This window comes from Schistocerca gregaria, chromosome 2 (genome assembly GCF_023897955.1).
Source record: "Schistocerca gregaria isolate iqSchGreg1 chromosome 2, iqSchGreg1.2, whole genome shotgun sequence".
NCBI lineage: Eukaryota > Metazoa > Arthropoda > Insecta > Orthoptera > Acrididae > Schistocerca > Schistocerca gregaria.
Window position 1 is genome coordinate 228982050 of NC_064921.1, and position 16804 is coordinate 228998853.

Here is a 16804-nt window from a genome sequence, read left to right on the forward strand (position 1 = left end):
GAAGAGCACTATGATGAGTTTACCCTACTCCCTTGGCCACTAAATACTACGGACTGAAACCCAGTCGGGAATCTGTGGGACTCCTTCCATCGAGCTGTTCGCACCAGGGGTCCTCAACCGAAAAATCTAGAGCAGCTAGCCAGCGTACAGGTGTCAGCAGGGCTCCATATCCCAGTCGGTACCTTGACTATCCTCACTGACTCTCTTCCTCCTGCAGGCTTTTGACAAGAGGTCAAGTTAATTTGGCTGGACAGTGTATAATGACTATGACAATGATAATAATAATGTTGATAGGTGGGAGAGGACTCATGCAAGTGAGGTAGCCAGCAGAACAAGACTAAGTGGAACCTTCGAAGAATCAGCTCGAATTGAAGTCAACAACAGGAGTCTTCGTAGGATACAGGAAAGCAAGAATCAATACTGGAAAGCTATAGTCCACTGTCGGATTGACTGACAACCTGGGCTATAAAGCACCATGGGCAGTCTGTAGAGAAGATTGAAGGCAAAAATAGGTGAAGACTTGGTCTTGATTGATCAACGAAGCCCCAAGGAAGGAAACAGAAGGTCTGATTTTTGCTGCACGGGGACTAGTCATCCGAAATAAAACCATCAAACCTAGACTCGAGAAATCAGCAAAAGACCCAGCGTGAAGACTCTGCATTAGAAGTTGACGAAATAATTTCTTGGTGTCGTAGACCCTATTTTTTACTTAACAGAAGTTGATTCAGAAAGGGTTTGTCACTAAACAGCCGGGATAGTTCCGTTTATTACACCCGAGAGAAACTAATTATAGTTAATTTCGTATTTCTGTCTTTCATTTACTGTTTAACGCATGATTTTATGCCTTGCGGTGACTATTTTTTTGTTGATATAGATTTCTACAGTGGTTTTATCCAAAGAAGTGAAGTAAGTACCCGTTCTCTCCGGTTCCCCACGATATCTTCTCCTGCGTGAACCTCTTCAGTTACGAGCAGCACCTACACTCAGTATGCTAGAATATTTTTTCTCGTCTCCTTGTACCTATAAAATTTTTGCCCTCTTCGGCTGCGCCAAGTACCTTGAAAGGTATTCCCTTGATGTCTTAACACATGCCCTATCATTGTATCCCTTACTCTGGTCAGTGTTTTCTATACATCTCTTTCCTCTCTTATTATAAACACACAAAATTTTTGAATCTACATCTACATGGATACTCTGCAAATCACATTTAAGTGCCTTGCAGAGGGTTCATCGAACCACCTTCACAATTGTTTATTATTCCAATCTCGTATAACGCGCAGAAAGAATGAACACCTATACCTTTCCGTACAAGCTCTGATTTCCTTTATTTTATCGCGGTGATCGTTCCTCCCTATGTCGGTCGATATCAACAAAATATTTTCGCATTCGGAGGAGAAAGTTAGTGTTTGGACTTTCGTGAGAAGATTCCGTCGCAAAGAAAAACGCCTTTCTTTTAATGATGTCCAGCCCAAATCCTGTATCATTTCTGTGACACTCTCTCCCATATTTCGTGATAATACAAAACGTGGCGCCTTTCTTTGAACTTTTTCGATGTACTCTGACAGTACTATCTGGTAAGGATCTCACCCCGAGCAGCGGTATTCTAAAAGAGGACGGACAAGCGTAGTGAAGGCACTCTCCTTAGTAGGTCTGTTACATTTTCTAAGTGTCCTGCCAATAAAACGCAATCTTTTGTTAGCCTTCCCCACATTTTCTATGTGTTCCTTCCAATTCAAGTTGTTCGTGATTGTAGTACCTAAGTATTTAGTTGAATTTGCGGCTTTTGGATTAGACTGATTTATCGTGTAACCGAAATTTAACGTGTTCCTTTTAGCACTCATGTGGATGACCTCACACTTTTCGTTACTTGGTCGCACGTTAATTATTTCTGATTTTGATTACGCCTTTCGGCTAACTGCCTTATAGAACCAAATACCTGACAGTCGGAAATCGTAATCAAAATCAGAAATAATAACGTGCGACCAAGACTGGAAAATGTGTTTGTGCATCATTATGGCTGCTGACCCCTATAAAAACGCCGTGTCTGTCAATTTGCATCTCCTTTTCTTCTTGCGTTACCGTTAATTTATCCCCACCTCCGATTCTTTACAGAATCGAACACCCATGCGTAAAACAGCTTCTGTGTTTACTTTACAAGCCGGTGCGATAGTTTAGCGTTTCCGGTCAGGGGCCGACAACATTCTGTAAAAAAAACTGAGCCAAGTTCGCACAGAACCAATCGCTCCGAAGAAGAATGTCGAGGGAGAAAAAAATATGCTTCTTAGCTTCGTTGCCTCTAGACAGGGGGTCCAAAATCGATTCCCGGCCGGCGCGGATCTTTTCTTTGCTCGAAGATCGAGTGTTCGTGTCACCCGCATCATTCATCTCATTTTCATCGACGCGTAAGCCGCCGATATTGCGTCTAATAGAAAGACTTTCATGAGGCGTCCGAACAACCCCGTTCTGTAATGTACGACCATTCCATTTTTTACGAATAAGTTAATGTATTAAATATTTGACTCTAAGCATGAAAAACGTATATGGTTAAAGACACAAAACCCTATTTATGTTCGGTTTATTAGTTTTGTTTTATTCACCTGCAGACTAATGAAAAAGTCAAAATCAGAACTGGTAACCAAAAACGTGATAACCCGTTTTATGCAGTACATTCATGTAAGATCTTCGGGGCAAATAGAGCACAGTGCCAGACCGCTTATTTTGGGCTTGATCACAGTGAAAACAAGTTATAAAACCAAAGTCATTAAATTGATGTTAACAATATAATTTCGTACAAATTTTGCGGTATGAATAATCATCTTGTGGTGCTGCAGTTCTTATTTCCGTTCTTGCTAAGGAAATTATGGAAGACATCTTTATAATTTTGTTTTACCCAGACATGTTTCACCACTTTTTGTGCTACGTTCAGTGGGTTACTTTATTTTCTTTCTGTAGAACATATTACATATTAAAATCTAGAGAAAACATTTGGTATAAAATATTAATTTACATTTGTAATGAAGTAATCGTTGTCAAATATTATACGTGGTTTGTTTACAGTTAACAGTTGAGATATATATTACTGGACTGATGTGTTGTATGTTGTTTATTACAATATGTCGGAAGTTCTGGTTTTATAGCTTATTTTGAAAAAAAGGTGGATGTATGCATTAGTTTACATACTTTACGTGGAGCTATTAAACGTTTATCTTGGTAGCTGTGAGTTTCTAAACAGTCTACTACTTGTCATCTGCAAACAGCGAAACGCAATTTTTATTTTTGTTTCTTATGCATTTCCGAACGTAAATGAGTATGTATCTCGTTGTTTTGCGTATTGCTTACGGCATTGATGTTTTGGTATTTGTCTCCTTTGTTTGTGGTGTGGTAACACGCTGATTTCGATCTTTTGTCGTTTCACAGGCATTTTCTACAATTTTTTTGGACTTGCACAGTGTTTTCGCCGCCATTACATGTTGTTTTGACAGTGTAGTATTCATTTGTTTCGTAGCATGTTTGGGTGAGGCGCGCAGATTTGAAGTGTTGTTAGCGTTAATGGGGTTTGGTTTGTGTGTGTGTGTGTGTGTGTGTGTGTGTGTGTGTGTGTGTGTGTGTGTGTGTGTTTGCCCACCACACGTCTGGGGTGTCTTGCATAAGGCGGAATTCGTCATCCATTTGCGGTATTAATCATCCTGGGTAATTTGCGCTCCGTTCTCCAACGCTAGTTTTTCACGCACCTGTTTGTTTACGACGTCATATATCTTGAACAGTGATATTATTTTGCAGTTACATTGTGGTATAGGTGGATGAAAACTCTTAAATTCCCTCCCACATGCCCTGGCGCGCCCAGCAGTATCCACCGACCACCCAATCATCCTCTGCACATTAACGTCATTGGATGCAGTATGAAGTCTCCACTCGACTGGGTTATATGTAATGTTCAGGTATTCCAACAAACCGTTAGTGTCACTGCAGAATGTAATGTCGCCTTCAGTACTGAAATGACAATAGATTTTTTTTTTTTTCTGACGGTCCCTAAACACGGATACACATAATGTGTCAGCCAAGAATTTCCACTGTTTCTGTCGCGATGACAAGATTTCGACTTTGCGCTTTGGAAGATATTATCAGATCTTTGGTCCTTTCAGCATCATCGCTATTACTGCTTGATTGTGGTACATGTGGAGGAACAGGAACTGGCCATCCTTCGCCATGAGCCACAGGGCGAATGAATGACAGGTGGGATGTCATGGTACTGAATATTCCTCTTCCTCCAGGTATTGACTCCCTTGCTCAGGAGAGGTACCATACAAAAATAGCAATCCGATGCATGATTTGTGGGTTCACGCCAAGTAGCAGGCACACCAAACATCATGGAGGCGGTTTTACCAGACTACAAAGCACCAAGTATTTAGTGTAGACAACTCGAGGTGCAACACCTGCATGGAGCCCACGATTTATTTTGGTCTCCAACTCGACACTCGATATATAAGGTGTGTACTTGTTTCACTGCGATGGTGTATGGTCGTCTTCTGAACCATGGATGATATATTGACAAATTAAATAACAGAAGTGATCAGGTTTGTTTCTGCAGGTGCGGGACATTTTCGTGAACTCATACACGCGTATAATAACACAATTCTTCAATTTCAAGTCTTCATTTCACATAAATTCATTGCCAACCGTTACGACACTGGTTCCAGTAACAAGTGAACTAACGCTTCCCAAAAGCACGAAGACGTGACCAACGACAATTAAAATCGCGTCTGGTTTCTGCAGTGGACAATGCTCATGTGATTTAACGGTGCGCACATGACTCATCATGTGAAGAAGTGTTCTCCAGTTGTCCACGTGAGTGGATGGTGTGCACGTGACTCATGGTGTGAAGCAGTGCTGCCCAATTTTATTGGAAACGTTCACTTCACTCACGACAGAGGAACTCTTGTCACAATGCCATTGTATGTAGCTCTTACAGTGTCCCTTAAGTGTGACAGTGAAACACAAACACCCCATTTACTGATTTAGGAGACAATTTTACCCTTGATACACGTGTTCTGGATTGTTTCTCAATCCCGTAGACTTTTGGTTACGGAGACACTTAAAGGAATGGATCTGCGCCGCGCCAATCAACGATGTGTGAAAGGGTCGCGTCTTCGATGAGTGCCAGCAGGTACAACAACAACCGGGAGTACTTCATAAGTTGCGTCACTCCTTAGGCCGGAGGGCAGAGGTGTGTGTGTGTGTGTGTGTGTGTGTGTGTGTGTGTGTGTGTGTACATTTACGCCAAAAGATGTAAACACTGTTCATTTGCAAGTTCAAGCTCATCTGACAGTTATCCCAGAAGTTAGCTGCTCATCTACTTTTCTGGCACGGAGCAATAAGTGTCGTTTGAACATGAGTGACCGAAAGAGTGGTTAAAATTTGAAACAGAAGTGTTAATTAATATGTGCCTCGGTAAAAATAACCTAAGGAACGTTACACGCAAGAGTTATAAAGACGGAGTGAAGGAGCGTAATGCTTTACCGGAAATGGCGGAAAAATTTAGTGCCAACTGTAGAAGAGATTCATAGAAAAATTCGTAACTTAATGAAAAAATTTTGCAATGAATTAAAAGAAACCGCAGACAAACTCCAGCCACGGCACTGAATCACTGCACATATCAAAACGGCCGTTCTGTAATTAGCTGTTGTTTCTGCAAGGGAGTACAACGTGCAAACCGGCAATAGGGAAATTACCGATGACAAATGAAGAAAATGCGCAACGTTTTATTTATTTATTTCAGTTTAATAGTTCAAATTAATCTGTATTGCCAAAGAACTTCCCTTGACTGCTAACCAAATATTTCCTATCTCTTCGTAGACAGGCCTACCAGACTGTCAGCTGGCACATCTTCATTTCACTGGTTTACATGTATTACTTCGCCTGTTTCCAAATTTCCTCCATCGAATATGGCTTCGGGAGCGTTTACGTTTGCAGAATACTTATCAGACAATAACCAACTACCTGTGTTGTAAACGGCCAAAAATACAGCCTTTACACGTTCTGGAACAAGAAGTGTTTACTTAATACCCTAAATACGCTAGACAAACTCCCTAAGGCGTTTTCCGCCACTACCCTGTTTTAGAGTTTAGAGTTACTGTAGTTCTAAGTTTTCATGAGACCTTGATATTAAGTGGTTATGGTATAATATTACCTTGAGGAAAAGAACAGTCCGGTACTAAATCGTGTGGCACATAGTTTTCTTCCTGGGAGAGATACCTTTTGGAGACCTATTCCTGTAGTTTCAATGAAATATACAACTCCATTGGCTTAGAAAACATAATTACTCTTCATACTTCGGGTACAATGAGGTTTGTTGTACATTTTCCAAATTTGAATAAATAACTTAGGCTTGCGTAGCAATCACCAGTAAACACATAATGTTCAATTGCAGGCAATACACTTTTAATAAACATTTCATTAAATGAAATACCTGATGTTACAAATGACAAATTTACAGAAAGACTTTCTGTTACGCTAATAGCTTTTCGAATTTGGTATCTCGCTTTGATATAAGAGGACCAATTTTACAAGGAAGCTTTTCGAAATCAACTGGTTGTATTCTTGGAAAAAAAGAGAGAGAGAATGTGCTGGATCTTCAGTACGGAGTTCAGACGTTTATTGACAGTATCACTGAAATTTTCGCGTCTCAAAATCCACTCACGAATCCACACGGAAGGTTTTTTGTTGTTTTCTGATCTCTTTGGAATAATTACATAAGTCGCGATTTTGCCTTTCGATGCTTTCACCATGGAAAGCAGAATGCAACAGTTGTCCGACACAGGACACATTTTTATGTATCATGCAGGAACTGTCGGATGTAAACATACCTAAGTGAGCCATACAGTTATTACAAATTATAGCCTTTCAGGAACTGTCTTATATGTGTTATATATCCATGACATAAATTTCTAGTAATTTCTGCCAATTTTCTATCCGACGCGCGAGATATGCTTGCGAGAAAGTGTCAGACGCAGACACATCTTAACGCTGCTGCATGTCGGTAGCAGTCGTTGTGGCTTGGGTGGACCTATCGCTGGTGGGGTACTGGTGTTCATTGTTCTTTACAGTCTTTGTTAACAAATATCGATAAAACGAATATAGCAACAGTCTTATTCGGGACCACTCTATCGAACTGGCACGGAAAATTCTGCTTCAAAATTTATTATTCTTGTAATAATAAATGAATGGGAAAAAGTCCAACGCTTTCCGTCGACAATGAGCTTTGTACGATAGACGTGATGAACAGCAATTGTCTGGGCTGACTCCACTTAACACATTGCAATAACGAATCTCAAATTTCTGCCAAAACATAAGAGGAAATGCGCCTAAAGATTAGTAGGATGGGTAATATTATCCGTTTTTACTTACAGCATATACGTCCACTTGTACGAGCAAAAAAGGTAGACGTTTGAGGTTCAGATTTTTTGTCAAGGAAAATTAAAATGAGTCCGATCGGAGGATTTGAAGCACCCTTCGATGTAGCCAGCCAGCTATCGAACGTGTACCAAGAGGCTGACGTCGATCATCGATCTGTTCGCAGATGGAGTTCGTGTGGGGGTACTCGTGCATCGTTGCGCTGCTGTTGCTGCTGGCGGTGGTGCTGGTCTGGCGTGTGGTGTCCAAAGGTAAGGAGTGAGTGACGCCGCAACTCGTTTTATTCACCTTGATACTGCTGTCCTCTAGAGCAGAAACCTGCACCTGTAACTGTACCGCCACCTCATAGGTATGTACAACAACACTTGTAATGGCAAAATTTATCTGTTTTAATTTTAAAGCTCGTTCAAGACATATTTGATATATTATAGGGATTAACGTCATCGCAACACAGTGAGGTCCATAAGTTCCTGTTTTTTAATTTGTTCCCCCTCGAACGTTATTAGAGATGGCTCGTTCGCGAACTAACGGGTTCAAAGGAACGGATCACCAAGGTTAGGCTCGTCCAAATTGTGCCCCTGGGGCGCTAGCGTCCGCGGCCAGCGCCCCGGGCGAATTCGTGTGTTGCTGCAGTGGCCGAGCCGTGCCGCTTAGCTGGTCGTGTGGACCGACCGAACGCCAGCCGATAGATATATTTGTTCGTCTGTTTTCCCTTCGGGCAGAGGATGTCTCACGAGTGCTTCAACTAGAGCTGATTGACCTACAGTGCCATATCCGCCTCAAGGACCGCTTTCTTATGTGTTAAAATTTTTGGATGACTTTTACAGCTGTCTTCCACGAGAGAAATATCCTCTTTGGCACAAGCACGCGGCCAAAGATCTCTCAATATTTGGTTCCATGTATATTTGTCAGTGCTTTTTCTCTCTCTTTTATAGCTTGCTAAAACTAAGAACCGTTCATTCCTTGGCGATAAAAATCTGACCAATTGTTTGAGGTTAGCAGTCTCACGGAATATTGTACCAAGCCTAGACAAAATCGTTTCCTCGAAAAAGAAAAACGTGTAAAAAGTTAATTGTCTTCTTTAACAATGTTGACTGTAAGAATTAAAGAGCTTTATAAGCAGAATTCAATTTAATAAGTTTTCAAATTTGGTCAGTTAACATTATTACGTACAAAACAGCAAACTAAAGATCCGATTTCTAAGCTCTGAAAAGGGATACAAAAAACTGTAGCACGAAGTATAACAAAAAATACTTGCTTGTACCTACTAAGAATATATATCCCTTACATAAAATTAATTCGAAAATAGAATATTTTGTTTACGTTAGATCTGACCTAGTCCAGCGCAGAGCAGTGCTGTGCGGTCTCTCTCTCTCTCTCTCTCTCTCTCTCTCTCTCTCTCTCTCTCACTCCTATGGCGACACTAGCGACACACGCTCGTGGACGGGGCGCTGAACTACACTGTCATGCGCCCGCGGGGCGCCGGGCGCAATTCTTGGATGAGCCTGACCAAGATGAACGGAAGGAGCGAGGAACGAATTCTAAGGAACGGTCTTTCGTAGTTCACTTCGGTCGCGCCTTTCTACTTACAGATCCCGTGAACGGGAAACGGTCGGTCTCGTTCCCGCAACGGCACGTCGACCGGTCTCGTTCCAGCCTCGGTCCCGTTCCCGTCTCTGTCTCATCTCGGCCGGACTCGTCGTCCTTCGAGTGGCCACTCGTCGCAGTTCCACTGCTCCTGTGAATAGTGTGACTTCCTTCCAGTGCTCAGTAGCCCAATTTTTATGGCTTCGGCACCACGTTTCTCCGTTGCGGGCATTCGCGTCACTGATGTGTGGTTTTGGAATTGCAGCTGGCCCTGGAATTCCTAGCTTATGGAGTTCCTTTCGCATTCGACATAAAAGTTTTCTGGGTTTAGTACCGCGTCATAATGTAAAAACTACTGCTGCTATAGAAAAACCAACGTTTCGGCCACTATTTTTACATTATGCCGCGGAAGCCTACGCAATTATATTCCCTTCGCATTGTTTTTGTCCTGACAGAACTCGCCCTGTGTTCGGTGTAAAACTACAATACAGTGCCACTTTAAACACGGAACAATTCGACTAGCTCGATCACCGAAGCACCCACCGTACGAGCACCAACAGTTCCCATGTTCGAGTTAAAAAAAAATGGCTCTGAGCACTATGGGACTCAACTGCTGTGGTCATTAGTCCCCTAGAACTTAGAACTACTTAAACCTAACTAACCTAAGGACATCACACACATCCATGCCCGAGGCAGGATTCGAACCTGCGACCGTAGCAGTCGCACTGTTCCGGACTGCGCGCCTAGAATCGCGAGACCACCGCGGCCGGCCTGTTCGAGTTCACTTAGCGCCGACATAACTACACACAGCAGTATTCTGACCGTGACTCACACTTCCAAGGTACTGAGGATGTTGCACAGGTGCCGTTCGCTGCAGACTTGGCTAGCATCTGCATATATGTTTTGCATGCGTTTCTCGGTGTGTTTCCATAATTTTGTCCAACGCATGTACTTGTTACCTAGCGTCTAGCAAACAACGTTGATGTGGATGAAGACGTCACAGTTATTGCACTGAAGAGCTAAAGGAACGAGTACACTTGCTTAATATCGTGTAGGGCCAACGCGTGCACGCAGAAGTGTCACAACACGGCGTGGCATGGTCTCGACTAATATTTGAAATAATGCTGGAGTGAATTGACACCATGAATTCTACTGGGCTGCCCATAAATCCGTAAGAGTACGAGGGGGTGGAGATATTTTGTGAACAGCATGTTGCGAGGTATCCCAGATATGCCCAATAATGTTTATGCCTGGGGAGTTCGGTGGCCAGCGGAAGTGTTTAAACTCGGAAGAGTGTTCCTGGAGCCATTCTGTAGCAATTCTACACGTTTGGGGTGTCGCATTGTTCAAATGGCTATGAGCACTATGAGACTCAACATCTGAGGTTATCAGTCCCCTAGAACTTAGAACTACTTAAAACCTAACTTACATAAGGACATCACACACATCCATGTCCGAAGCAGGATTCGAACCTGCGGCTGTAGTGGTCGCGCGGTTCCAGACTGAAGGGCCTAGAACCGCTCGACCACACCGGCCGGCCTGTCGCATTGTCCTGTTGGAATTGCCCAAGTCCGTCGGAATGCACAATGGGCATGAATGGACGCAGGTGATACAGACAGGATGCTTACATACGTGTCACCTGTCAGAGACGTATCAGAAGTCCCATAGTACTCGAGCTGCACACACCCCCACACCATTACATACCCTCCATCAGCTTGAATACTCCCGTGGTGACATGCAGGGTCCATGGGTTCTTGAGGTTGTCTACATATTCGTACACGTCCATTCGGTCGATACAGTTCGAAAGGAAACTCGACCGACCAGGCAACATGTTTCCAGTCATTAACAGTGAAATATCAGTGTTGTCGGGCCCATATTTAGCAATATTGAATGTATCTGTTACCCTTCATCCGTGATTCGAAGGATACCATTTGAGAAAAGAGCAAGCTGAGCTTCGCATGTGCGATGGTTTCTGAACTCGTGCTGGTTTTGTGGGGAGAAACTTTTCCGTCGCAAGGCAGTTTATCGTTTTCAAACTGAGAATATATTCAAGAATTCTGCAGCAAGCCGATGAAAAGGATGTTGGTCTGCCCTTCAATGCTACATATCTTTTTGCAACGCCAAATGACTTGGCGAAGACCCTGGACGTAGAAGCGTGCTTTGTTGCTGTCCAGGAAATGTTCCACCGCGACATTCCGAACATGCATGCAACGAAATGGCTCTCCACCTGAGAAAAGAGGAAGACTTCGCACAGTACCATGTCAGGAGAATATCGAAAGGGAAGGGGGGAGATTGCGGAAAATTTTGGTAGCACTAAGAAGCGTCATGTGTTACTGTGTCCTGCGCAGAGCGTGTAGGAGCACTGTGACCCAGCAAAAACGCTCCCAGTAATGTTCGTCCGTAGATTTTGGTAGTATACTTCTCTCATGGTTTGCACCAATTTGTTAGCAATACAGAACGGCGTACCCGAAAAAAGTTTATTGTCGGCTTGCCCGAATATGGTTAGGTATTCACCTTTCAAGTTGGTGAATCCGTATGTTGCTACTCCTTTGAGTCGAGTCATAGAGAAACGCTCGCCCGTGGTGATCAGGCGGCGAAAGAAGCCATCTGGATTGGCCTGACACAGCTGCAACATTTCCCCTACTATCTTGCCTTTGTTGGTGTTTTGAATGAATGTGAGCAGTCACAGTAACCAGCGACGGCGATAGCCGTCATGTTCATAATAATCGTCAAGCAATACGGCTTCCACTTCTTTTGCAATTCCCAGTTCTTCACAGAGAGATGGTCTGAGTCATTCAGACCTGTTTGAGCACACAGGTCGCGTCTGCGCCACTGGAGCACTGTTTTGTGTGATACTGCATTGTTTCCGAACACTTCCATCAACTCAGCATGGGGCAACTTCTTGTAATACGGATCCACAGTTTCTATATTTTTTTTATAAAAATTGCGTCATCCTAAATGTAAATAGCAAATCTACTCATGTCATTGACTACATTACAGTCGCATAGCCTTGCTAGAATGATATTTTAAGCTTATTTCTCCGCCATAATATACCCCAACAGAAACAAAGACATACCGCGGAGGAACTTTTGGAATGGGACGGAAATAGGTAGCTATGATGTACATGTACAAACAAATGATTTCCATTTCAGAAAAATGATTCATTCAAGAGCAAGAGATTCACAAATTGAGCAAGTCAATAACGCGTTGCTCTACCTCAGGCTCTTATGCAAATAGTTATTCGACTTTTCATTGGTTGCTAAGACTTGATGGATGTCATCCTGAGGGATATCGTGACCTTTCTGTCCAACTGGCGCGTTAGATCGTCAGAATCCCGAGCTGGTTGAAGGGCAGGTGCTCCCAATGTTCTTAATTGAGAAGAGATCCGGCGACCTTACTGCCCAATGTAGGGTGTGGCATGCTCAAAGGGAAGCAGTAGGAACCCTCGCCGGCGTGCGGGCGGGCATTATCTTGCTGATATGTAAGACCAGGATGGCTTGCATGAAGAGCAAGAAGAGGGCCGTAGAACATCGTCGACGTATCGCTGTGCTGTAGGTATGCCGCGGATGACAACCAAAAAAATTGCATCCCAGATCATCACTCCTGGTTGTTATGCCATATGGCGGGCGACAGCCAGTTCACTATCGTATCGATGGCGATGTATGGGGCGTCTTTAAATAAAACTTTAAACCTAACTAACCTAAGGACATCACACACATCCATGCCCGAGGCAGGATTTGAACCAGCGATCGTAGCAGCAGCGCGGTTCCGGACTGAAGCGCCTAGAACAGCTTTTTTTTATATTCCTCAAAAACAGTAACAAAAATGGCTACAATGAAATGATATAAATGAGGTGACAGATAATTGCAGTCATAAATTACAGCATTCAAAGAGAGAGGAATCATATGCAGTTTTTGGCAGCAGCACACATTTAGCACCTCCACTGTCACCTTCAACGTACTGGTGGCATATCAGCATACACATTTCTTCTTCTGCAGCCTGAGGTTCCTCATTATAATTTCCTAGCCCCAAATTAATCGTTCAGTAAATCCTTGACGTGTGTTCCTTCCAGGGTAAATTACGTGTACAGAAGAGCAGTCCCGAACAGCGACATCGCAAAGTTCTTCACTGTCTTGTTATTTTTGTCAGTTCCAGCCTTCTAAACGCGTCCTTAGGGAGTTCAAGATCTTCCTTTATATCAGACACCAGATGTTTGCCGTCATATTCGTGTATCTGCTGTGCTACTGATTTATTTTTCATGTGTGACTTGCAGGTGAGGTTAGGGTCGGGAGCGTGACCCAACCCATACCCTCTCTACTAGGAATCCAGTTCCTATCCTACACCCATTCTGTTGAAGACAATTCGGAGCATGTTACAATATTTTTCATTGTGATTCTTATATTTAAGTATTTTCTCAAATTAATTTTCCATATACATCTTGTATTCAATATTTTCATCGCTCCCAATATTGTTAAAAACATAACTTGTATATTTGCCCATTAACCAACTCACTGCGTTATTTTTTGCCTGAGGGTATTAACTTTCTTCTGGTCTGAAGAAAATGTTAGTCGGTACATTTTTTGCTGAAGTTCTTGTTATTTGACCAATTTTCTCCCTGGTCCACCTCCAGTTGATAATCCGATCTCCACATGTGTAACCACGAGGTTGCATTTGCTGCAGAGTTTAGTGTCACTTAAACCGATGGCAAAGAGATACTCATTAGTGCTGATGATGTTATTGACTACCTTGTAATGCGCTGTTCTCACATCTGACGAAAGAACATCACTACTGATGTTTTTCCAGATCACATTCCATGCTATTCCAGCATATTTAGTTTCTGTGTTATTTTTCCTTTCATGTTTCCGTCTTTCAGTTAAAATCGCCTTTGCTGTAACGTTTTTGGAGTTTAAAAGCTTTTTGCTGTGATAACTTAGTTCAAGATATTACTCCGTAATGGGTTTTAGTTTAAAACTTATTTTTGTTTATTTATCCACGGCTCTACACTTTCTGGCCTGACAATGTCGTATAGTTTTGCTGTAATGCACTCTGGATCGTTACACATAATGCTCCATGTTCGTTTGACATACAATGCCATCGCATTAGACTTGATGTCGGTTAGACCCATTCCTTCATTGCTTGGATCCAAAACTGCTGTCTTCTCCGGCACTCGAAACAATTCCCCTTTCCACAACAACTTTGCTTTTGCTAAGGTGGACATGATCGTCTTCGCCATGATTGATGGAATGGGGAGAACCTGCGCTATGTAGTAGGCCTTCGATAAAATGTTGATAAACAGTATTCTCTGGAATTGGTATATGCTACGTTGACAGTTTTCAATCAAAGCTCCCTTGATTTTTCTTGCCACCTCCCGCCAATTTATTGCTATCATTTTTAAAAGGGGAGTTGTTAATGCTATTCCAAGAGATTTGTGTTCATTAACATGGTTCGCCCACTCAATGCGCAAGTTAGCAAGCCGCTTTATATTTAGAAATTTACTTTTGTTTCCATTTACCCTTGCGCATGATGCGGAAGAGTATTTTGCAGGTGCCATCTCTAGTTGTGTCACATCTGTTTGGTCTCTGATGATCACGCCTACATCGTCCACGTAAGCACCAACCACGGTCTTTATTCCTTGAATGGTAATGCCTGTCAGCCTGTGCTGTAGCAGTCTCAGGAAAGGTTCCAGCGATATGACGAACAGGAGCATGGATAAGGGGCTTCCTTGGGTAACACCCTTTTTATTTCAATTTGTTTTGTCAATTGACAGTTTACAGAGATTCTTGCAGTAACACCCATTGCCATGTTCTTGATTATGTCCATGGTTTTTGGCAGGAAGTCCATTCGGCGCATTGTCTCTATCAGACCTTTGTGATTAATCTGATCAAATGCCTTACGGAAGTCCACGTTTTAAGTTACTTGCCTGCGTTAGCGCAATGACATCTCTATACAAAGCCGCCGGTTGTAAAATCGTCCTTCGAAAAGCACAAGTCTGCCGTTGGCCTATGATGTCAGTGGTGCATGGTGTAAAGCGCTTGTTAATTATTCGAGCTATAATTTTATAATCCGAATTTAAAAGCGAAATCGTCCGTAGGTTGTTTATTTTTTTGCAGCCTCTGTTCTTCGGGATCAACACGATTTTGCATTGTTTGAACTCTGCAGACAGTGGCTTTCCCCGTAAGACTTCACTGACAATTTCGGTGAAAATTTTCTCCTGTTAAGAGTCCAAAATGGTTTCAGACTTATTAATTTTACTTTTATTTGCTTGATGTCTTTTAATCTTGTAGGAATTGCATCTGTCTGATCGTAGAGGTCCCTTAGCACGCAATAGTAGAATTCTACAGTCTGTTTCCTTTCTCTGGCCATATCTATACTAAAATACACTCCTGGAAATGGAAAAAAGAACACATTGACACCGGTGTGTCAGACCCACCATACTTGCTCCGGACACTGCGAGAGGGCTGTACAAGCAATGATCACACGCACGGCACAGCGGACACACCAGGAACCGCGGTGTTGGCCGTCGAATGGCGCTAGCTGCGCAGCATTTGTGCACCGCCGCCGTCAGTGTCAGCCAGTTTGCCGTGGCATACGGAGCTCCATCGCAGTCTTTAACACTGGTAGCATGCCGCGACAGCGTGGACGTGAACCGTATGTGCAGTTGATGGACTTTGAGCGAGGGCGTTTAGTGGGCATGCGGGAGGCCGGGTGGACGTACTGCCGAATTGCTCAACACATGGGGCGTGAGGTGTCCACAGTACATCGATGTTGTCGCCAGTGGTCAGCGGAAGGTGCACGTGCGCTTCGACCTGGGACCGGACCGCAACGACGCACGGATGCACGCCAAGACCGTAGGATCCTACGCAGTGCCGTAGGGGACCGCACCGCCACTTCCCAGCTCCTGGGGTATCGACGAGGACCATACACAACCGTCTCCATGAAGCTGGGCTACGGTCCCGCACACCATTAGGCCGTCTTCCGCTCACGCCCCAACATCGTGCAGCCCGCCTCCAGTGGTGTCGCGACAGGCGTGAATGGAGGGACGAATGGAGACGTGTCGTCTTGAGCGATGATAGTCGCTTCAGCCTTGGTGCCAATGATGGTTGTATGCGTGTTTGGCGCCGTGCAGGTGAGCGCCACAATCAGGACTGCATACGACCGAGGCACACAGGGCCAACACCCGGTATCATGGTGTGGGGAGCGATCTCCTACACTGGCCGTACACCTCTGGTGATCGTCGAGGGGACACTGAATAGTGCACGGTACATCCAAACCGTCATCGAACCAATCGTTCTACCATTCCTAGACCGGCAAGGGAACTTGGTATTCCAACAGGACAATGCACGTCGGCATGTATCCCGTGCCACCCAACGTGCTCTAGAAGGTGTAAGTCAACTACCCTAGCCAGCAAGATCTTCGGATCTGTCCCCCATTGAGCATGTTTGGGACTGGATGAAGCGTCGTCTCACGCGGTCTGCACGTCCAGCACGAACGCTGGTCCAACTGAGGCGCCAGGTGGAAATGGCATGGCAAGCCGTTCCACAGGACTACATCCAGCATCTCTACGATCGTCTCCATGGGAGAATAGCAGCCTGCATTGCTGCGAAAGGTGGATATACACTGTACTAGTGCCGACATTGTGCATGCTCTGTTGCCTGTGTCTACGTGCCTGTGGTTCTGTCAGTGTGATCATGTGATGTATTTGACCCCAGGAATGTGTCAATAAAGTTTCCCCTTCCTGGGACAATGAATTCACGGTGTTCTTATTTCAATTTCCAGGAGTGTATATTAAAACTTTGCTTAGCTTCGG

General features: G+C 43.8%; 1 protein-coding gene across 1 annotated transcript in view; it reads left to right on the forward strand.

The window, feature by feature from the left end:
• Positions 1-16804, forward strand: part of LOC126335798 (uncharacterized) — a 121987-nt gene that overhangs the window by 26616 nt on the left and 78567 nt on the right. Inside the window, exon 2 of the mRNA XM_049999263.1 lies at positions 7577-7661. Coding sequence (XP_049855220.1) covers positions 7577-7661 — 85 coding nt within the window. The remainder of the gene's footprint in view (positions 1-7576; positions 7662-16804) is intronic.